General features: G+C 44.6%; 1 protein-coding gene across 19 annotated transcripts in view; it reads right to left on the reverse strand.

Moving 5' to 3' along the window:
* The window catches only part of DLG2 (discs large MAGUK scaffold protein 2), a gene marked incomplete at its 3' end in the record, with an annotated part of 818,053 nt that overhangs the window by 233,619 nt on the left and 559,999 nt on the right, over positions 1 to 24,435 (reverse strand). For all 19 annotated transcript variants that reach the window (XM_081001988.1, XM_081001992.1, XM_081001989.1 and 16 more), the window contains one exon: positions 62 to 115. In XM_081001988.1, the coding sequence (XP_080858114.1) occupies positions 62 to 115 (54 nt within the window). The remainder of the gene's footprint in view (positions 1 to 61; positions 116 to 24,435) is intronic.

Raw genomic sequence — 24,435 nt, forward strand, 5'->3', positions numbered from 1 at the left:
TAATAATAATAATAATAATATCAATGAGATGAGAAAATGCAATTAAATCTTTTCAACTTACGTAGGGAATAGTGTCTAAAGTATCTGTGTTGACGATGATTGGGGCAGGGCTGGCCTGTGTGAGGAGAAGGAGAAGAAATTAAATTTATTATACTTAATAATTCAAGGCAAAATGTGTTTCAAAAGGGTTTAAAATGTGGCCTGGATCACAGCCAGCAAGGGGGGGGGGGGAAGCAAGGCATAACAAATCAATAACTTTTTCATTTCATACATGCACAGAGTTCAAAATGCCCCGACATTTTGTTCCTGAAATATTATTAAACAACAGGCAAAGGTTTTCACTGTTTTGTTTTTATGCTGGTTTTAACATATGCATTATTTATCGCTGTAAATCGCTTTGGGTTATTGCTGTAACAAAAAAGCAATCGATAAGTTTGATGGTGGTGATGATAATGTCCAATGTGGCCCAAGTAACGTGCTCCATCAGCGCAAGGACTTCCATTTGCGCAACATAACTTTCCCTCTCCCTCTTCCCTTTGCCCAACCCTGAGATCTGTTCTGGGTTTTCCTCAAAACTCTAGAGCAGATTTGGGGGGTTGGGTGTGGGGTTACACATGGGAAGAAAGGGGACAGTTCAACAGCACAAACAGAAATCCTTGCGCTGACAGAATGCATTAGTTGGAGACGACCCAATGAAGCTACACATCACCCAAATCACATGCTGTTTCATTTAGATCAACCTTAGGAAATCTGCTCGGTCCAGTTTCCAATGCCCTCTTATCTGCAGCCTTCCTTTTTCATTCTATTTATTTACATCTTCTGCTCTGCTACCCTCCTTTTCACTCTCATTTCCTTCTGCCCCTGGTCCTCACCCGTGCTATAAGCATTTGTTTTCATTTTATTTTAACCCAACATCTTGCACACCACCCCCATAACCTGACTAAAGACCCCCTTTCCTCCAGGCAGATCTTTTCCCTCTCTCCAATTTAATACGAAGCAAATGCTTCCAGCTGGGATGTTTTACTACCCTGCAGATAGGACAGCTGACAGTTGTGGTGACAGATTGGAATCCTGATAAGATAGATGGAGCCCTACCGCTGGGACAAAACTAGTGCAAGCAGTCTTTTAAAAAGTGGGAGACAAATAGCTTTTGGCTTGCTTTCTGGGAAAGGAGGGGAGGACTGGTGGGGATGGGGGATAAAAACTATAGCGAATGTTGCAAATGCAAGCAAACAACCTGACCGCCGCTATTCATCCATGTCAGCTCTGAATGGCAGATGCAAATATAAACAGCGACTTTTCATATATAAATATGTTTTTAAAAAGGTCTGTACAATAACTCTCTCTGTGTGTGAACCCTTCTCACATGCATTCTAAAAAGAAAAAGGGGGAGAAAACCCCCACTGATTTATAGCTGCATGCAATGTACCATTCATAATAGGTGCGAAGTACGCATGTTTTGTCCTCTGATGCCAGTTCCCTATGTACAAAACATATCTTAGCCCTCTGGACAAGCATCAGATATATCAGCTTCTACAATAGGGGCATGAATGACCACAGGCAGACAGTTTTGGACCCATCATAGATGACATAAAAACAAAGAGCATGTGTATGTTCTTTTTGTTAATATACCAGAGTGGTGGCGACGAGAAGCAGATAGTCCCCTTTGGCCGCCATGAATAACAGTTCAAAATGCCTGTAAGGTATTTAGGAACAACAGAGAGGTTGCCTTATGCCAGAATCAGTCTGCTTCTCCATCTAGCCCAGTATTGTAAGAACATGAGAGAAGCTTGCTGGACCAGGCCAGTGGCCTACCTGCTCCAGCATCCTGTCACCACAGTGGCCAACCAGCTGCTTGTGGGAAGCCTACAAGCAAGACCTGAGCAGAAGAGCACTCTGCCCTCCAGTGGCTGTGGCGATCACACAGGGTCCCCGGACGTTTCAGCGTCTATTGATCCCTGTGCCACCACTTTATTTCTCTCTGCCACCACCCAGGCCCTACCTGGTACAATACTGAGTCCAGTCAGGTTTAAATTGGAACATAAACTTCTGTTTATTTATTGCAGTTTAACAAGCGTGTGGTTTCAAAACGGTATCGGTCAATTACAATCATAGGGTGCCTATCCAGACCTATAACTTCCGCTACTTGCTCTCCCTCACTAAACCACCTCTCAGATATTTACTTGTCTTCCTAGCTCCTAACTGTTCCTGACTCAGCTTATTTCGCTACACTAACTCAACCTACCCACAGACTCTATCCCAATTCACTCCCACTTCAACCAACCACCCAACTCCCAACGAACTCCCCCCTTCGCCCCTCCCAGAGCTGGTTTTATAGTCCCTCTGACTCCACCCCCTGGGTTCTGATTGGGTAACTTCTTTAACTATTTCACCTCCAGCACTCTCATATGTTAACGTCACAGTGGCTCCCAGCGACTGATTTTCAGAAGCATACAGCCTCTGACCATTGGACAGAGCATCTTTGGTCCCCATCAGCTGTTGCCCAATAGTCAGCCTTCACACCAGACTGCAGTAGAGGAGGGAAGAGATGAGAGGCAAGGTCACTTCATTGGCACAATTAAGTGGCCAGCACCTTTGGGCACCTTTCCCCCCGCTTGAACCTTCCCACCCCATCTTGCCATTAGAAGGACTTGTAACTGAGACCTACTACCTGAGTTTTCTTATTTCTTTCTCCTTTCCAATCCATGTTCTTCTTATGCTTCAACTTTTCTTAGATTGGAAGCCTGAGGGCAGGGGCTGTCTTTTTTTTAAAGTGCTTTGTCAACTTGTCTGGGAGCCTCCCTTGGCCAAAGAGCAGGATACATATTCTTTAAATAAAAATCTGCAGAGTCACAGGCCAAGGTCCTTCTACTGCCTGCGACCTGAAGCTTTTTGGTAGGGTTGGACAACTTGGGAGTTGCTGCGACATAAACTTCAGATAACAGGCTTGGATAACAGCCCAGACTGGACTGGAGTCAGGGGAAGCCACGCTGGTAAAAAGACAGTTGGAGAAATATATATACACAAATAAAGCTGTATTCAACGGACGAAAGGATATATGAGGTCTGACATGATTGAGACTCGTGGAATCAGGGATGCAGAATTTCAAAGCGTTAAAATCGAGATATGGAAACAACAAGGAGAGGGACTGAGATGTGGAGATATGCTTCAGAGGTCCAGACTATGGGGCTCCCTGAAAAATCAACAATTATAATTTGGATTATAATTTGATCTTTTTTATTTTAGTTTTTTACTTTAATTGGATTATGATTGGATATATTAATTGGATGTTTTTTACAGTGGTACCTCTGGATGCGAATTGGATCCATTCCGAAGCCCCGTTTGCATCCTGAAGCGAACGCAACTCGCGTCCGTGTGTCTGTGCATGCGCAGGTCGCGATTCACCGCTTCCACGCATGTGCATGACATCATTTTGAGCGTCTGCGCATGCGCGAGCAGCGAAACCCAGAAGTAACATGCTCCATTACTTCCGGGTCACCAAAGAGCGCAACCCGGAAATATTCATCCCGAAGCTACTTCAACCCGAGGTATGACTGTATTGGAAAATTAATAAAAATGATTTTTTAAAAAATGAACATGGGACCTTCTGCACTGACAGATGGTCTCTTCTCTCTCCCACCTTAGCTCCAAGACACTTTTCTCTGGCACCGAAGCATGTGGCAACAACGCAGGTGAGGGCATTGGTGGCTGGTGCCAATTGGGACCGATAGGATAGAAGGTATGGAGCTCAACACTAGGTGGAGCCAGAGGCCAATGGCAGGAAGGTCCAAGTACGGTAATTCTAGTTTTGTCTTCATCCTACTGCCTGTTGAGTTCTACATGGGCAACACTGATACTAAAGGAGAGGAAATAAAAAAAAATCCTTCCAGTAGCACCTTTAAGACCAACTAAGTTAGTTCTTGGTATGAGCTTTCGTGTGCAAGCACACTTCTTCAGATACTTCTTCGTGTGCAAGTGTGCTTGCACACGAAAGCTCATACCAAGAACTAACTTAGTTGGTCTTAAAGGTGCTACTGGAAGGATTTTTTTTATTTTGACTATGGCAGACCAACACGGCTACCTATCTGTAAAGGAGAGGAAGTACAGGCAGGCAAAGGCAGTAGCTGAGGGTAGACTGGAGTTGATGGGGCAGTTCCATACTAGTCCTTGTGAACTAAGCTGTACTGGGTGGGGTTCAGCTCTCCTCCCACATGAGCCCCTTTGGATAAAAAAAAGGAAAACATTTATATTTCATGGATGGAAAAGGCAGATGAAAAACAAATGTGGTTGTCCCCATTATGTCTAATTTGGCACTAACTTATAGCAGCTAAGCCCAATTACTGAAAGAATGTCACAAACTCTGTTTGAATCAAAGATTATCACATTGTAGCCCAGGCAAAGCCTTCAAGGGCAATATTTTTGTTTCAGTCCCTTTGGAATAGGCAACTTGTGGCTTCCCTGCTTTAAATTTTCATTCTGCATGTTTACATTATCTCTACCCCTTGCATTTTTTAAAAAAACAAATCAATGAATTGCATATTACCCAGCAATAATGGAACGAGGGAACAGTTCCACACATACAAAAAGTCTGTAATTATCAAGCAGATTTGTCCCTTTCCTGACATTTCTTGGTGGCAGCTTGAAATTAGCCGTGATTCATATACATGATAGAGAAGCAAGCTTGAATCTGATCCACCAAAGGACGGCATAAATGTCAAACGAGAGCCACTGCAGATTGTGAACAAATGTGTCATGTACCTAGAATTTCAATTTGCAAAACATAATCTATTTTATTGAGTTTTTAGTGCTCATCCCTGCTGGATGGAGACACTTTGCATTAAGTGAGTCTGCACAGAAACTGAGCCAACATTCAATATAGCTGGGATATTAGGAGAAAAGAAATTAACATTAAATCGGTGAGTATCATAATGGCTTGTATAACATGCTCATGTTTAGAATACTGTCTGCGAGAGGTCCCTATGTCCCTTCAGCTGTTGTTGAGCTCCAAGTCCCATCAGTCACAGCCAGTAGAGCCATTGGTCAGGAATGATGGGAGTTGTGGTCTAACAACATCTAGAGGGCCACAGCATAGGTTCCTTGCCTCTGTTGTATGTAGTAGAAACGGCTTGAACCAACTATGGCTCTGCTACTGAAATTTGACTTAGTATGGTATAGTGGTTAGAGGAGGCTTCCTCAACCCTGGCCCTCCAGATGTTTTGAGACTACAATTCCCATCATCCCTGACCACTGGTCCTGCTAGCTAGGGATCATGGGAGTTGTAGGCCAATAACATCTGGAGGGCTGAGGTTGAGGAAGCCTGGGTTAGAGTGTCAGACCAGGAACTTGAGAGGGTAAAGGTAAAGGGACCCCTGACCATTAGGTCCAGTCGTGACCGACTCTGGGGTTGCGGCGCTCATCTCGCTTTAGTGGCCAAGGGAGCCGGCGTACAGCTTCCGGGTCATGTGGCCAGCATGACTAAGCCGCTTCTGGCAAACCAGAGCAGCACACAGAAACGCCGTTTACCTTCCCGCCGGAGCGGTACCTATTTATCTACTTGCCCTTGACGTGCTTTTGAACTGCTAGGTTGGCAGGAGCAGGGACCGAGCAACGGGAGCTCACCCCGTCACGGGGATTCGAACCACCGACCTTCTGATCGCCAAGCCCTAGGCTCTGCAGTTTAACCCACAGCGCCACCCACATCCTGGAACTTGAGAAACCAGGGTTCAAATCCCCACTTGGCCAGGAAGCTCACTTGGGTGACCTTGGGCCAGTCCCTGCCTCTCAACCTAACCTCTATCACAGGGTTGTTGTGAGGATTAAATGAGAAGGGAGAGAACTATGTACCTTGAGTTCCCTGAAGAGAAAGGTGGGATAAAAATGCAATACATAAACAGCTCAGCAGACCTGAGCTTTCTGACAGAACGTATGTGTTCTGCACATCGCATCTCCTGCACAAGGTAGAGTCATGCGTGTAGCCCACGCACCTCATGTGCAACATGCAAAACTGCAAACATGTGAGAGAAGAGTTTGCATGCGCGTGAATGAGCATCATCCCTGCAGCACGCTACGTACAGACCCTGCACAATTGGGCAAAGTACATACTGCCCCATAGTTACCTGTGCTGAGGACCAAACCACCAAGGAAGCTTGGTGGTTTCACGCATCGTGGCATTTTGTTCTAGAAATCACACACAACATTGTATTTTGCAAGCAATGGAAAAAAAAGTACTTGCTTCCTCCTTGCTCCCCACAAGAAGCCTACACACAATCTAGGTCTCCTGCATATTTTTGACCCTAAAATGTGCTTCTTGAGAAATTGGCTTCATTCCCAAAAACGAAAGTTCATTGGAGGTTGATCCTACATCGTCCCACAATGTGTCCATTTGGAAATAGGCACAAGCAGCTGAGGCAATTCACACCTGCCCAATGACATTGTGGGTGGGTGTATGCCAAGAGAACTCTCCTCAAGGTGGAAAAGGCACTGATAATCTATTCAAGCAGAGGGTTCCAATGCATATCAAGTCACCACATCTCCCCTTGTGGACCGCGGGATCTAGAATCAATCTAGATTGAAAGGAACCTATTGAGGATGAGCACAGACTATTCCACAGTGAGAAAAACTACATTTTTTGTGTGTGCTACAAATGGCTTAGTGTGTACACAAAGAATTCCAGTATTCCGGAAATAATTATTTCCAACCAAAATAATTAAAATTGATTTTTCATTTGCTTAAAAACAGACGTTCAGTCTGATGTATCAAATATTTCAGCCCAGTTGTCTAAAATTATCAGGAACGTTATCGCTTCTGACATAAATCCATTATTGAAGTGATCAATTTGTAATGTTCTTGCACTCTGTTCAACATTTTGTTTTACTCTTCAGACCTTTCATGATTTGTTATGGCAATAAAATGATGCGTTATTTAGAACAATAGAGCTGATGAATGCACAGCAACGGAAGAATACTTAAATCATGTTAAAGCCTCAATCCCTAACATGCTCTGAGCATTTTCTAACAACAGCCACTGCCACCGAGGAATCGCAGCAATTTACTTCTCAACGTTTTAAAGCCGAGTGTTTGAAAATGGTTATAAATATTGTGACATTCCTGATTAGAAGCAAAGAAAAAATATTTTGGCACACACCATCCCTCCTATGCAGAAAGCTCATGGCACTCAGTGAGTAGCAGGAGATATCTGTACCAGTGACCAGTTTCACCACCTCCATTCCATGGCAAGTCATGATCTGGTCATATGGGGATGTGGTTATGGGGTGCACACCAGGCATTTGAAAGATGTGTACTGGGTGAAAGGCAAACTGGATAATTTTGTTTGCAGCACAGAGCTATGGGGCCCTACCTGTCGCTGCAAAACCTGTCAGTTTCAGTTTCTCATTCTTTACTCCACATTTGTGCAGCAAATGGCAATTTTCAAACAAACAAATCTTCATGAACATGCCTCTGCATTGTAGTATAAATTTCTCCTAATAGTCACAATGTTTCCTGATATACAAACCTTCTTGCAACCAATTTCCCCAACGCGATGCATTTTTGTACGCAGTTTTCACGAATATACGCATTTTAATGCACACTCTAGCATAATGCACATTGTTTGGACAGACAATTGAATCTCAAATTTTGGAAAGCTGTGGATTTTGATGGATTGCTGTGTTTTGCATTATGTATTGTTTCAAGAAATGTGAATTAGGTGGGTTTGCATTAAAATGCAAAGAAAACAGAATCTCTCCCCCTCATCTCTAGTAGTGAAGACATTTTTGTGGTCTTCAAAGTGCCTCTACAGAGGCAGGCAGAAAAAGGAAGCAGTTCTGTCATCACACACACACCCCGCCTGGGAAAAGTTCACCAAAACAAAGTCTCTGGGAGAGAAGGCAAACCTTTCACCTCAATTCCCTCTCCCTTGACGGAAAAGAGCTGTCGCTCCATGGTAGATCATCCACCTTCCATAAAGAAGGTTCTTGGTTCAATCCCCAACATCTTCAGGTAGGGCTTGCCTGACACCCTGGAGGGCAAGAGGGCCAGTCAGAGTAGACAATACTTGGCTAGATGGACCAATGGTCTGACTCAGTATACGGCAGCTTCCTATATTCCTGTGTGATTCCCCAGGGCTGAGGAGAGTCATTGGGCTGGACTTGTCACCTGCATATTTCCATCTTCTCTTGTGACATGCCCTGTTCCTTTCTCTTTCAGTCTCACCTTATTGTCCCTCTTTGCCCTTTCTTCAGCTGCTTCTCTCTGCCTCCCTCTCCTGCTTACAAGAGGATGCTGGGTTTTATTCTTGGAGCTGGAGACTCCTACCCTCCTTGCCCAGAGGGCTGGGCGGGTCTTTATTCCCTGCTGTCATTCAGCAGTTCTGCCTTTTTACCATCTACAGCCATTTCTGGATTGACATAGCTTGGCCACTGTAGTCCTGGCACTGGTAACTATAAGACTGGATTATTGCAGTGTGCTCCATGCAGGGCTCCCTCTGGGCTTTGTTCAGAACTTGCAACTGGTGATAAAGGCAGCAGGAAGGTTGCTGAGTGGGGCATCCTGGCAACACTATATCATAGCTGCCAAGGGACCTGCACTGGCTGCTAATATGTTAGTGGGACTATTCAAGGTTTTGCATTTAAAGTCCTAAACAATTTGGGATTAGGTTTCGTAGAGGACCACCTAACCCCACCTCACTCTGTTTGAGAACTGTGCTCTTCGGAAACGCACATAGTTTGAACTAGCAACAGGGCTTTTAGTGTTGCAGTTTCAGCCTTCTGGAATTAGTTGCTGGCTGAAATTAAAGTGCTTACAATGTTGATATTCAGGCAGAGACTGAAGACATTTTTTGTTTAAGAAGGCTTTCCCTGAAGTGTGACCCAGTCATTTTACAGCCTATTAACGGTACAATTGTAGAAATGGTCTTATTGCTTTTGATTTACCAAGTCTATAATCGTTTTATCTTGTTTTGTGTTACTGAACATCTCTTTGGGAGATTCCGGCTGTGAAACAGTTCATAAGTCTGCAAATAATCTTTATTTTTTTAAAAAAGAAATTGCAGGTGCAGTGGAAGAAGCTTTCTTCTTCTTCTCCTTCTCTTGCCAGCCAGGATGGTTTCTTAAAAGGCAAATTTCACCCTGCTTTCTGTCTGATGGCCTTGGATATGTCACATGATCAGAGCCCGTTGCTGGTTGGCTACACTATTCAGCCTTTGCCTCCTATAGGAAAATCCAGAAGTCTCACACTTCCCTGAATCACACGTGTGGGCTGTTCATCGGATCCTCCCTGCTCCAAGCAGCAACCTATGCCCTAGTGGCTAGTACGTCAATCCATTGTGCCCGTTGTTTTCGCTGGGTAGCTTGCCTCAACAGTAACATAATCAAAAGTACCATTGGTTTAATGAGCTGTATATGTCAGATGTTGCAGGGCTCGGACCAGGTACTGCTCCTGTGGTACAAACTCTGCATCTCAGATGAGAATCCCTCAAACCACTCCCATCTTTGCCAGCGCCTTCTGTCAGGAGTTTGGGTATAACCTTCAATGCCTCCCTTTCTATGGAGGTGTAGGTTGCAACTGCAGCAAAGGTGGCATTTTTCCACTTCAGCCGTGCTAAACAGCTGCTAAACACCTTTCTCACCCTAAACTCGCCATAGTGATCCATGTGGCAGTCACCTCCAGGCTCCATTATTGTAACTTGCTCTATGCCCTTGAAGCTGACCCAGAAACTCCAGCGGGTGCAGAATGCCACAGCGAGGCTCCTTACAAGGTCATCGCTGTGGGACCACATTCATTCAGTGCTACACCAGCTGCACTGGCTCCCAGTGGAGTACAGGGTCAGTGCTGGTTTTAACCTTTAAAGCCCTATACTGCCTAGGACCCTCATACTTATGGGACCGCCTCTCCTGTTACGCCCTGCAGAGGACCTTACGGTCCACAACCAATAATACTTTGGAGGTCCCAGGACTCAAGGAGGTTAGACTGGCCTCAACCAGGGCCAGAGCCTTTTCAGCCTTGGCCCCAGTTTGGTGGACTGCTGTGTCGCAGGAGACCAGAGCCCTGCGAGATCTGACATCTTTCTGCAGGGCCTGCAAGATGGAGCTGTTCCACCAGGCCTTTGGTCTGGGCCCAGTCTGACCCCCTTCCTTCTTCCTTCTTTTCTCTTTCTATGGGACCCTGTATGTAAGTGGCCTCCTGGCTCTTTCTATGGGACCAGCACAGGTGGCCAGGCCTGGTGAACATTTAATATTCCTTACGGTTGTGATTCGTGGGTTCCCACTTAATTGCATTTTGATTTTAAATGTGATTTTGAACTGTATTTTAATCAATCATTTGATTTTGTGTTTTTAATGTATTATATATTTGGTGTTAGCCACCCTGAGCCTGGTCTTGGCTGAGGAGGGCAGGGTATAAATTATCTATCTATCTATCTATCTATCTATCTATCTATCTATCTATTATCTGGCACATGGAGCTGCTTCTCCTTAGCCCCGCCCCTCTCCTCAGTTTCCACATTGGCTGCAATTGTGCACCTGCAGAAGAGACTTCTATTCTTCCTCAGTCAGCACAAAAATGCATGAATTGCAGCTGTGGCACCCTAATCTGGACTTTGATCCTGGTGTGGAGTGTATGGGGGCTTTAACTCTTTGCTCCTAGCTGCAATCCAGATGGGCCACTTTTACCTGCAATAGGCTTTTTTGGGGTGTGGGGGTGGGGGAACACTCTCTTTCACTCCAACGGGACACCCATCCACCCCACGCAAATTACAAATGCAAAGGGTTGCAAAGGGTTGCACAGTTGCAACAAAGGGTTAAACTCTTCTTACTCCTCTGCCCCCACAAGGCCTGATCCAGATCAGCCCCCCCATGCAATTTGCGTTGCGAAAAAGGAACTCCCATTGGCGGGAGAGTCACCCACCCACCAACCAACCACCTCCTCTGCTCAGGGTGTATCATTACCTATTTTCAATTTTTTTTTGCTGCTGGAAGCTAATCCTGCAAGGAAGCCAGTAATTAGCCCCAGCCCTACAGCAGGGCATCAATTACTCATGTTCAGTTTTGACATATCCACAACTTCACACCTATCCGTAAGATATTCTGTGTGAACTCCACGTGGGCTAAAAGACACAAAGCCTCTTTTCAGGAGACATCTGAATGAAGGGAGATGGTGGGAGGAGGAGGAGGAGGAAGGTTTCTTACATTCCCTTCCTCGTGTTTGAAGAGAGAATAGAGGCCTTGCAAAGATTATTATCCCCATACATCTGTGCTGGGTTTTTCTTTCTTTTTTTCTTTTGGTAGGCTGAAGCAAAGAAATATGAAACATTAATACAGGGTTGCAGAACCAAAGGCTGTGTCCCGCTTACAGGCAACTTTCTGTGGCTGCAGGTTAGTGGTGGGTTGGTCAAGAGATATCTCTTTAGCCTTTGCCCAGGAGGCTAGCCATGAAAAAGTCAGGAATTTCCACACACACATTTCTCAATCTAGGCATGCTTGAGTCACTATTACACTTCCAGGACACATTCCAGCCCTCCTCTGCACTAAGCAATTAGAGCAGTATCATACCACTTTAAAGAGTCATGGCTCCCCCCCCCAAGGAATGCTGGGAAATGTATTTTGTTAAGGGTGCTGAGAGTTGTTAGGGGATCAATCCTTCTTCCCAGGGAACTCTGGGAATTGCAGCTTTGTGGGGGGATTATTTATTTATTTATTATTTCATAAAAATTATACACCACTTGATCGTGTGTGTGTGTGTGTGTGTGTGTGTGAGATAGCTGTCAACATTTCCCTTTTTTTAAGGGAAATTCCCTTATTCCAAATAGGATTCCTCGCAAGAAAAGGGAAAAGTTGACAGCTATGGGGTGTGTGTGTGTTTTTTAAAAAATCCTCAAAGCGGTTTACAAAGAAAATAAAGCAGTAACATTATCAATAACGCTCCCCCCCCAAACAACTCTGTAAATCATTCAGCAATAAACTAAAATGGTTTAAAACATGCACTCACATTCTACAGGTCTGGGTAGGCTTGTCTAAACAAAACAAACAAACAAAATATGTTCTAAGCAGGTACTGAAATGAGTACAGCATAGGGGTATCTCAACAACACTCAGACCCTAAACAGAATAAAGTTCCCAGGATTCTTTGGGAGCGGTTGGGAAGCCATGACTGTTTAAAGTGGCATGGTATTGATTAGCTGGGTAACAAAACACTGGAGCAGAGCCAGTGTGGGATTGATCTGGACAGAAGGGGTGTGGTCTAGGGAGGAGACATGACTTAGGGAGAGTCCCGAGGGCCAGAAAGAGGGGAATGGAGGGCTGCATTTGGTTCCTAGTCCTGAGATCAGCCAAATTCTGTGTTAATAGATTTCCATTCTAAAAGGCAGGGGGAAATAAGAATGAAATTGTAAGAAGCCAACGGGCAAAACAAGATGTTAAGCTGATGTAAAATACTGAAGATGTTGAGATTTGCGTCGGGAAATACCTGGCTTTAATTCCACTTCTTCCACGCACTCAGTGTGCTCCCCCCTTTCTTTAAACGCATTTCTAAGTTACTTACTATTTCAAAAATCTCAAAGCAATGTGCACTACGGTCAATATGAAGGCAATATCCATTAAAACAAAATGCATCCTAAAATCAATAAAGCAGTATAAAAAACCTGAGAGCATATAAAAGCAAATAAAACACATTCAGAGAATTCATTCACATAAGAGATGTTCTAATCTTATGGGTTGAGGGAAGCCTGGGCAAAAGGACAAGTCTTTTCAAGATATCTGAAGCAACTGGTGGTTGTTACTTCACATCTGGCCAAGAGCAAAGCATTCCAGGAACAAAGGACACGCCATAGACATGATCCTTCCTACATGCACCTGCAACATGGGAATAATTGCGCCAGCCTATCTTACAGGGTTGTTATAGAATCAAAGAATAATAGAATTGGAAGGGACCCTGAGGGTCTTCTCGTCCAACGCCCTGCAATGCAGGAATCACAACTCAAGCATCCACGACAGAGGGTCACCCGACCTCTGCTTAAAAACCTCCAAGGAAGGAGATTCCACATGACCTTCCGTTCCACTGTCAAACAGCTCTATTAGAAAGTTCCTACTGATGTTAAGTCAGAATCTCCTTTCTTGTAGCTTGGTTTGGGTCCCAGCCTCCAGAGCTGGAGAAAGCAAACTCACTCAATCTTCCATGTGACAGCCCTTGAGATATTTAAAGATAACTGTTGTATCTCCTTTCGGTCTCCTCTTATCCAGGTTTAACAAACCCAACTCCCTCAACCGCTCCTCATAAGGCTCTATATTATCTTAAGTCTTTTATGTGAAGTGAGAGCTGGACCATAAAGAAGGCTGATCGCCGAAGAATTGATGCTTTTGAATTGTGGTGCTGGAGGAGACTCTTGAGAGTCCCATGGACTGCAAGAAGATCAAACCTCTCCATTCTGAAGGAAATCAGCCCTGAGTGCTCACTGGAAGGACAGATCCTGAAGCTGAGGCTCCAATACTTTGGCCACCTCATGAGAAGAGAAGACTCCCTGGAAAAGACCCTGATGCTGGGAAAGATGGAGGGCACAAGGAGAAGGGGACGACAGAGGATGAGATGGCTGGACAGTGTTCTCGAACCTACGAACATGAGTTTGACCAAACTGCGGGAGGCAGTGGCAGACAGGAGTGCTTGGCGTGCTCTGGTCCATGGGATCACGAAGAGTCAGACACGACTAAACGACTAAAAAGCAAACAATGTGAAGCTATGGGCAAGCTATCAGGCGGTTGTACTGGTGGTGTTTTGGCAGAAAGCGGGTGGATGGAGATGCCTGCTATATGAGTTTGGGTGTGGATAGAAAACAAACAGGAGTTGGTTGATGAAGGGTATTTTTAAAAAGATACCAAAGTTAATCATTGGTTCTACCACTCCCTCCCCCACCCTCAAACCGCCCCCCCCCCTAAAAAAAAATTGGTTGGAAGGCAGGTTGGTATAATTTCATGGTTATGGGTCCTTGGTGTATAAACAGAAATGACAAGATATTTGTAGTGCACCTGTACCCATAAAACGTTATTGCTCTGATGCAAACAGAACTGTGGGTTTTATGAAGCAAAGAGATTAGAGTAACATGAAAAGATATGATCGTTTCAGCAATATGAATCGAAAGGTGTCAATATTGCTATGAATCAGAGCTCTCTGGGAGATTTCCCTTGCCTGCAGATCTATCTTTTCTCAGAGAATATTGTACTGGGGAAAAGCTTCACAATACTAAAGAGGAGAAATGACCATGTCAAAAAAGGATATATAATCTAGAGAGGATATATAATCTTAAAATATATATAATCTATATAATCCAGCTGAGCCATAAGAGCTGGATGCAAACAGAGGTGGGTACTAAGATGTCCATTGAGTCAATATATCAGAACACGTAGGATATAGTTTCGGAAACTGAGTAAGGTAAAAACAGGAGGACTGAAAATATTTTGTCTCAGTTGTTTGTTACGCACTTTCCTCTGTTCCTCCAATCCCTTCCCATTAGTTTATTTCTTCAGCTAGTTCTTTCTTTAGCATTTTCAGCATCATCAGAATTCTCCCCTAAGTTTTTCATAAAGGTAAAGGTAAAGGGACCCCTGGCCATTAGGTCCAGTCGTGGCTGACTCTGGGGCTGCGGCGCTCATCTCGCTTTATTGGCCGAGGAAGCCGGCGCACAGCTTCTGGGTCATGTGGCCAGCACGACCAAGCCGCTTCTGGCAAACCAGAGCAGCGCATGGAAACGCCGTTTACCTTCCCGCCAGAGCGGTCCCTATTTATCTCCTTGCACTTTGACATGCTTTCAAACTGCTAGGTTGGCAGGAACAGGGACCGAGCAACGGGAGCTCACCCTGTCGCGGGGATTTGAACCACCGACCTTCTGACCCTCAACAACACTCAGCACCCTAAACAGAATAAAGGGAGCCGACGTACAGCTTTTGGGTCATGTGGCCAGCATGACTGGCAAACCAGAGCAGCGCACGGAAACGCCATTTACCTTCACACCGGAACGGTACCTATTTATCTACTTGCACTTTGACGTGCTTTCGAACTGCTAGGTGGGCAGGAGCAGGGACCGAGCAACGGGAGCTCACCCCGTCACAGGGATTCGAACCGCTGACCTTCTGATCAGCAGGTCCTAGGCTCTGTTTAACCCACAGCGCCACCCGTGTCCCAAGCCTTTCATACCGCCATCTAATTAAAACAGAAAGCATGCAGACCACACTTGAACCCATTTCCCTACCAAATGACACTCGCTCTGCTTCATGTATCTTTAAGATAGCAAAACCCATGATCCATTGTGAAAGAGGAGGAGAGAAGATGGAGAGCGACAAAATATGGATGGAAGCATCTGATGCCTTCAATAAAAAGCAGGCTATTGGCAATATTAATTACTGTCCCACCTTGGTTAGTTATGCTTTGTTTTATGCTGCAAACTGCCTTGCAAATAAACATTGAAAATTGGTATAGCAATGCCTAACATTCAAACATTGGAACGTATGATGCTACAGACTTAATGGACAGAAAATCAACCTGAAATTCAGTCTGGTGCAATGGAAGGCAGGATCCCAAATGCTGGCATTTGCAAGCTATCAATTAGTCTCTCCACTGCATTCCCCAATCAGTTCACAAGCCAGTCATTCTCGAATGAACTCCTGTGCCCTTTCCTCCATCCTTTTCTTGTATGATGTAATTTCGGTCCTTCTTTGAAGGAATCAGCTGCTATCTCCGTAACGCAACAAGTATCCTATTTGCACACACACTACTTTCCCCTCTCTGCACAAGAGATTCCCATTCTCGTGTGTTTCAAAAGTGGTTTGCTTAGAGACACAAGGATAATATATTCATAGAATCACAAACGAAAGTTGGAAGGTAACCAAGGGGTCATCTGGTCGAACCCCCTGCAATACAAACCTAAGATCCAGTATGAAACCTTCAGCAAAAGCCCTATTTGGGCTTTTAGACTCAATTATTTCAAATATCCCCTGTCCCCCAATTTATTTATTCACGATTAGTAACAAGCAAGCTCTCATGAACCGGTAGGCTGCAAGACACTCATAAACCCATAAGCAAAAGCCATTAAAAGCAACCTAACACAAGTTTAAAGATTTAGCAGTAATGGTAATCAATCAATAGCCTTGGCTCAATCTTTTTGTTGTTGTTGATTTTTTTTTTAAGCCACTCAGTGATGCTAGGAGAACGTGAGACAGTTACATGGTTTCTTTTATACCTCCTCATATCCCCGGAGCAAATGCAGAAAAGACTCTGCATCAGAAGTAGTTCAATATTGACAATATCCGGAATTTGGATTATACCCATTTCAGCCATGTTTTTCATGGGTTCCTTAATGGGGAAAATGTGGCTGTCATCCTGTGTAGTGGAATGTATTAAGAACTGTGTTTATCCAGATTAAAGCATCAAATTGATTTTGAGTCATCTAGGGCTAACACTTTGCAAATTAGTTTAAGTCGCTGCTACTTTCTGCCAAAAAAAGAAAAGAAAAAAAGATGAGATGGGGAGAGGGAAAAGGAACTTTTTTTTTTACACCAGCAGATTTCTGTAGCAATCATCCCTTGCAATGGGACACAGATTAATGACTAGGCACTCAATTTATTTCCATGTTGTGGGAATTTCCAATGATGAAAGCAGTGAGTTCAGAACGAGAGAATTTGATGCTCTACAGTTTTGGCTTCACTTCTTCTTCCAGTCCTCAGAGTGCTTAGATCCACAATTCTACTCATCCCATGCCTTGAAAGCATGGGTCCAAGTGGTTTTCTGCTTTTCACATGCTTTCTGGGATCCAAGTGCCTTTGCCTTTGCCTTTGCCCCACTACTTCCCCCCAGAAAACCAACTCTTTAGCACTAAATTGGAGCAAACATAAATCTGGAGATAACCCAATTGACATTTGATTCAATGGTGAATAGCAGGTTTTCCCAGGGGAAATGGTGCAACAAGTGTGGCTGAGGCCTTAGAAACACCTAGCTAGAGGCTTCATTCTCCCACTGTGTTGCTTCTGAAAGATGCAGCCAAAGTGGTCTTTTGGTAGTCCTGTGGAAAGAGCTCATCTGATTTCTTTTCCTAAACAAAGGCAAAGTATTTCGGCCTTTGCCACATGACTGCAAGGTGAGCAACTGCCTCTTTGCGAGCATTGTCTGTTTGTTTCATCACATTTAATTAAATTAGTTTGCTCTGATGCCTTCGATATCAGTTATGGAGGTGGCTGAGATTTTCACTTTTGTTTTCTTTGTAAGTTTGCTTTGATGCATTTGATATCAACTATGGACATGACTGAGCTTTTCAGTTACGTATTAGTATGCTTTGCAAGGAACAACATAGACTACTCTTGATTCAGAATCCAAGATACCATTATTGGATTCCATTCCCTTTCTTCCAGTTTTCCATCCTCTCCCACTTCAGCAGTTGATCAGCATTCTGTCCCTACTGAGAATACTCAGTCCCCATTGGGCTGTTTTTTATTATTTCTGGATTGGGTCCCCCCCCCACTTATTATTTTCTAAAGTTCTGCAAACCTTTGGGCTTTATGAAGCCTACAATTACCTTCCTCCTATGCATGGATAGTGCTGAGTCCAAGAGGATAGGACTGGCCACCCCTAGCCTATCTGTTCTGACTCTAGTTGAATATAAACAGCACTACACATATTCCACGCAATCAACTTCCAGCCTGCTAGCTGCATATTGCAGTAGTCAGTATATGAAGCCAATGAACCGGCCGAAAGTATGAAACTCCCTGAGAAATAATTACACGTATAATTGGCATAGCGCTGCATGTTCCAAAAGTGGGCATTTGGTCTTACTATCAGGCTTCGGCAAAAATCAGATTCCAGGCAATCAGATTCTGGGGCCTTGGAGGGAAGTGGGTGGCCGTCCAGTTGAGCTAGACCCAGCTGTCTGGCCCAATACAGAGAATCCCAGAGCATCAGTCCAAGAGCAGATGGTACGGAAGCAGGGGGTATAGTCAAACCAGGCAAGCCCAGGACAGTAATCAGGAATGATTGGGAACAGGTGTTTAGGTAGCGCCATCATGCAAGCAATAAGGGGTGGTGGCATTTGTCTAAGCTTTTCACGGAGCAAACCCATACTGAAATGAATGGATTTAGGGTCATTAATTTCAACAGATCTACTCTGAGTAAAGTTCAGATGAATTCCACCCAAGGTACTTGGGACTGAGAAGCAAGCCGTGCTTTCGGAATAACACTTCACTCATACCACACCATATTTCTTCTTGATAAGAAATGCATTGGAAAACAAAAAGAGACAACTGCTACCAGTGCTTGCTTTATAACATAAAACACACAACTGCTTGGTAATGTAATGATGGGACATCCAGGAAACACAAAACAATGCAGTGACCTAAGATCATGAACCATTCACAAAATGTAATATAGATTGTCCTTGAATCTTCCTGCCACACTTGCCATCCCGCTTGGACTACTGCAATGCGCTCTACCTGGGGCTACCTCTGAAGGTGACTCGGAAACTGCAATTAATCCAGAATGCAGCAACTAGACTGGTGACTGGGAGTGGCCACCGAGACCATATAACACTGGTCCTGAAAGATCTTCATTGGCTCCCAGTACGTTTCCAAGCACAATTCAAAGTCTTGGTGCTGACCTTTAAAGCCCTAAATGGCCTCAGTCCTGTATACCTGAAGGAGCATCTCCACCCCCATCATCCAGCCGGGACACTGAGGTCCAGCACTTGAGGGCCTTCTGGCGGTTCCCTCACTGCGAGAAGCCAAGTTACAGGGAACCAGGCAGAGGGCCTTCTTGGTAGTGGTGCCTGCCCTGTGGAATGCCCAGCAGATGTCAAGGCAATAAGCAACTATTTTACTTTTAAACGAAAACTGAAGGTGGCCCTGTTTAGGGAAGTTTTTAATGTTTGATGCTGTATGGTTTTTAATATTCAGTTGGAATATTTTGATATTCAGTTGGAAGCCGCCCAGAGTGGCTGGGGAAACCCCGCCAGATGGGCGGGGTATAAATAAATTATTATTATTATTATCCTCTCCTGCCACACCAGTGTGGTGTGCCGCACCCTTTGAGAACCATTGGCGTAGATGGTGCCCTCAAACCACTGCAATTCTTGTGGTGTAAAAAGAGCACTGGCACTATGCCACCAGATCAATAATGAAGAACACATGTTCCTCCAGACATACGGCTCTCATCAGTCTTAGCCAGCATAGGGAATGGTCAGGGATGATGGGAGTTATAGTTCAACAACATTTGGAGGGTCATAGGTTCCCCTTCCCTGTGGTGAAGCCTGATTGCTAGAAACTGCAGTTCAACACAAACACATGCATACAGGTGCCTCACACATACTGAGTCTCACTTTTCCTTCACTGTCCCTTAGGCATCTCTTTCCTATGAAATGGCACCCACTGGGGGCCTGGTGTTAGAAGACCCGCCTTTCCTGTGTTTCTCACTGATGTTGTCCCACCCAAACAGATGGGCACAGAGAACAACTGGGCCCTGCCATCGTGCAGGAGAATGGCAAACAAATAATGAAAAGTGATGAACAAGCCCGACTTTGTCATTTCTTTAAAACTGGAAACCCGTCGCAATTCATCAAAGCCAATTGTGTAAAAGCCAGCCACCAATTCAGCATTACATTTGCTCGGCATTTGTGTTTCATATCCTTAACAAGACCAAAAAGAAAGGGGGGGGGGGAGGAAAAAAGAATTAAAAAAACTGAAAGCACTTTCAAACGAAATGAGACTGAGCACTACTCATTATGCAGAGAGGGAATTCTCTTTTTTTATGAAAGGTTTCACTTTGTTCACTCATGCAATAAGACATGCCGCAGACGAGCTGAAAAGATGAATAGCTCGTAAAAATACAATCAAAAGTGGCAGCTTATCTTCACTTCTTCACAGATTCATCAGCTCAGAATTTTATTTATTTTTTTATTTTTTAAAAATTCACTGGTTTATCTCTGAGAGTAACTTGACAAGAGGGCTTTCAGAATCTCGTTTAGAATTCCTGGCCTGAAACTCTTGTGTTTCTAACGCCACCGCAAAGGTTAATGGCAGTCGCTACAACATATTGTGCTTTAAAAAGTTATCTTCGCAGAGATTTAAGATTTCAACTTCCCAAAGCAGCATTACCTAGAGTTGAGGGGCAGCTACAACTCCCCCCCCCCATTGTCATGTGTTGGGTTGGGTTAATCCATAGCTGAAGAGCTGCTTTAAAAGCTGAGGAGGTAATCTACTTCAAGATTTAGTCTGTGGGGTGGCAGACACTGTGAACTTGAGGGCCACATGTCCTTCCTGGCAACATTCCAGGGGCCACCTGTCAGTGGTGGATGGGGCCAGAGGCGAAAGGAGGTGGAGCAATGCATGCAAATGTTACCTTAGTACAATCCAGTTGTTTCTACACAGAGAGACACAGAGACCTTAAGGTACATAAGCTAGAAGCATTATCAGAATTCAGGGACACATTCCATACTGGGAAAAGGGACAAAGCAGGACCAGTGAGTGGTGTGGCTGCAGAGGGCATGTGACCTGGAGGTTTGGTGGGCCATGTGTGTCCCTCAGGTCTGAGGTTCCCAATCCCTACTGCAAATATTAGCCAGGGATTATCAGGCATAGGTGACTTCATGCTACATTTTGGTAACTCTGATCAAGGGTGTGAGTTTGTGATAGTGACTCGCTGTATCAAGAAGCCATACCCACATCGTCTCACAGGCCACTACTAGTGGTAGCGCAGTAAATTCAGATGGGGTTGTGAGCCAAACACACCTTGAAGCCATCACATGCCTGTTTCAGAACATAGGCAAAGTTGGGTGCACTGACACAACAACCTCACTCACTGCACTATTTCGGTTCCATATGTGGTGCTTCAGGAACATTTTGGGCATCGTGTGGCAGGACAGAGTCTCAAACAAAGATGTGCTCTGTCAAGCCCACATTCCCAGTGTATTTGCAGTCCTGCCTCAGCGACATCAACGCTGGTTTGGTCATGTCCACAGAATGGAAGGTGGCAGAATTCCCAAAGATGTGCTCTACAGTTTCAGCACCAGGTGTCCGACTTTTCATGAGCCCATGGACCAGAGCACGCCAGGCACTCCTGTCTTCCACTGCCTCCACAATCTGGTCAAACTCATGCTGGTAGCTTTGAGAACCAACCATGTCCAACCATCTCGTCCTCTGTTGTCCCCTTCTCCTTGTGCCCTCCATCTTTCCCAACATCAGGGTCTTTTCCAGGGAGTCTTCTCTTCTCATGAGGTAGCCAAAGTATTGGAGCCTCAGCTTCAGGATCTGTCCTCCAGTGAGCACTCAGGGCTGATTTTCTTAAGAATGGATAGGTTTGATCTTCTTGCAGTCCATGGGACTCTCAAGAGTCTCCTCCAGCACCACAATTCAAAAGCATCAATTTTTTGGTGATCAGCCTTCTATATGGTCCAGCTCTCACTTCCATACATCACTACTGGGAAAACCAGTACAACTGGTTTACAACTGCGCTACAAAGATCTCTGCAAATGCGACATGAAGGCTGACAACATTAACCCCACGGTTGTCGACAACCGTAGTGCCTGGAGACAGTCAGGTCATGCATCCATAGCAGTGACCAGAGGAGGAATGCTTGGCGGGAGAAGAAATGCCATGGTGTACCTGTAACAGCAAAACCAGACATCTGCCCCACCTGGAATAAAACATGTATCCCCTCTATTGGTCTCTACCACCACAGCAGGGGCTGTAATTCTACAATAGTTTGACTTCATGCCCGAAGGCACACTTTTCCATTGTCTGCCAAGACAGACAGATGCCAGCAACAAGCCATGATGGCAATGGTCTTTCTCCACAGCTGGAGTCTGAACATCAGTTGTTGGGAATCAAAGGAGGTCTTGCACTCAGGTCCTGTTTGCAGGTTCTCCACAGGCCACCCACAGTGACAACGGGCTGCTGGATCAGATGGGCTACTGGTCTGATCCAACAGGGGACTTCTTTTGTTCTTAAGTTCTTATATATCTACTGAGGAATTGCATAGGCTAATTTGGGTTTTGAACACTGAAATTGTGCCTTGTTTTATCACATGGCTTTCTGGAACTAACAAGTGACGCAGTAATAAAGGCTCTAACCAAGGCATACAGCAAAATGAAAATCCAATATGCTAATTATATGAACATGTAGATTGCGAACCGGCTGCATATTCTCAACAGAGCAATTTTTGTTAAATGCAGTGATTGTGAAGTGGGAAATGCAGTGATTGCGAAGTGGGAATTGTAGAACTCAACTGTACCAATTGTTATTTATCACACAAGATACACAGACAGGCATCACTGGAGCATACCTTGGCTCTAGTGTGCTTTTAGTGCAGTTTTGCCATCTCAGATCATAATTTCATTGTAGCACAGCAGAATCTGTCTGGGGCCAATTAAAACCTAACAACGTACCTGGGGAGAGTATTAATATCCCCAGAAAGCAAACCCCTGTCATGTCTCGTTGCTTAAGTAAAGAAGGCACCGTAGGCTATTAAAATGCAGGCAGGAGCAACAAACATGATTAAGGGGCTCAGAAAGATTGACAATTTTCTCTACATAATGGCAGCAGACCCAGAGAATTGTCAATAAAGCTCAGCTAAATGGAGACTGAAGGGCTGGAGGAACCGGGACAAGAGAGCCGTCAACATGCATTTGAAAGAAACAAATGCTCTCCCTGCATGAAAATTACTGTTTTGAGGACAGCAAAAAACAGTCGGGTGTACGAAAACTAGGGAAAAGAAGTCAATTCAAAGCAAGGTGGGGGATGAGACAGAAAACTCAACTTTTGATGCGCTGTTGAAACTGCCTCTTCCTTCGCATCTCATCACAACAAAAGTGTGTCAGTAGAGATCAGCAGATTTCAGCACCTGCCAAGACCCACATTTCAGTAGGAGACTCGGTGCTGACCACTCCCAATAACTCCTGAGCTTCCTTGCTCTTCCTGCCTGTTCACCTGCCCTCCCTGACTATATAACTCAGAGGTGGGGTATTTTTTCAGTCTGAATGATGCAATCTCTTCTGAGCATCCTTCAGTGTCATCATCCACTCCCAGAGACAAGCAATGTCCTGAGTGAGGTTAGAAGAGCATCTTGCCCTATGCCAGGGATGGAGAACCTATGTCTCCAAATATGCTGTTGGACTACACCTGTCATCAACCTCCCATCAGCCAATGGCCATGGGAACTGTGGTCCAAAGGAGCAGATGAGAACAGGATACTGTACTAGATGGGCTTTTGGTCTAATGCAGTAGGCTTTTGTGTCTACAGCCGTGATCCTTCACCCCGTAACCTTTGTGTGTTTGTGACCACACTTGGGCAACCACATTCCAGGCACCAAGCCAAACAGCAATGAAAAGGAAAGGAAAGAGACTATATCTGCATTTCCCAAGCAACAAAATATCGCTGGGAAAATGGCATTGCCCCCAACAGAAGCCTCTCAATATGTTGAGTGGACTCTGCATTATAAATGAGAAGCAAACTAGCCATTTCAGATTTCTAAAGAAAGATCCCGATTGTATGAACATTGCAGATTTCAACTGTAGCTGGATGCACAGTGATAAGTGGAGCTCTGTAGTTTAACAGAATTACTATAGCGAGATGGAGCAAAACCCATTTAACAAGGAGTTTAGAATGCATTATTTAGCAGATGGTGCCATAAAATATTTACTAACAAGACGGGAAAAACTCCCAACAAAAAACATAGGCAGCACGGGGAAAATCTGAAAGAGGGCTCTTTGAAGACATCTCTAGGATGATATAGTAAGAGTTTTTGCAAACAAAATCTATCATACAGGACCCAAGATGATGGTGTACATTAACAATGAGCCATTCCAGAGAGGCAGCTTTGCAAACTCACAAGAACCCACCATTATACATTTGCAAATGGCGGACACTGCTGTTGGCATCCATTCATCTTAGGAGATAATGGAAGAGTGCATCTTTGGGGCGAGGTCAAATCACTGGAGAATTACCATGCCTGCTGCGGCTGTAGAGGCTGATACAGGAGAGACCTGTTTTGTTGCAGCTGGGGCAGCTGAAGGCGTCCAGTTGTGCTGCTGCAGATGCACCACGGCATTTCTTCTCTCTGCACTTTTCCCAGAGATCATTCCTCCTCTGGTCGCTGCTATGCTTCCCTGCCTCAATTTGTTGAAAAGATGCACATCACAATAGGGTCTTTGAATGAGCATTTTTTTGTAGTAGGCAGAAATTGCAAAGGGATGTGTGTGTTTTCAAAAGCTTGGAGAAACTTTCAGGGAGCTCCAACTGGCCATAACTGTTCCCCGGCCTGATTACCCAAGTGTCTAGGAATGCCTGTCCATCGTTCCCACTTATAGCACAGGAAATGCCAGTGCAGTGGTAGCAAACACAATTACTACATAAAGGATGGACTGGTTTTTGTCTGAGCTCAAAAGCTCCACTGTGCTGAATTTCTGGACCACTGGAATTTGG

The sequence above is a fragment of the Podarcis pityusensis genome (genome assembly GCF_964106645.2).
Source record: "Podarcis pityusensis genome assembly, chromosome: 4".
In the NCBI taxonomy this organism is placed as follows: Eukaryota; Metazoa; Chordata; class Lepidosauria; order Squamata; family Lacertidae; genus Podarcis; species Podarcis pityusensis.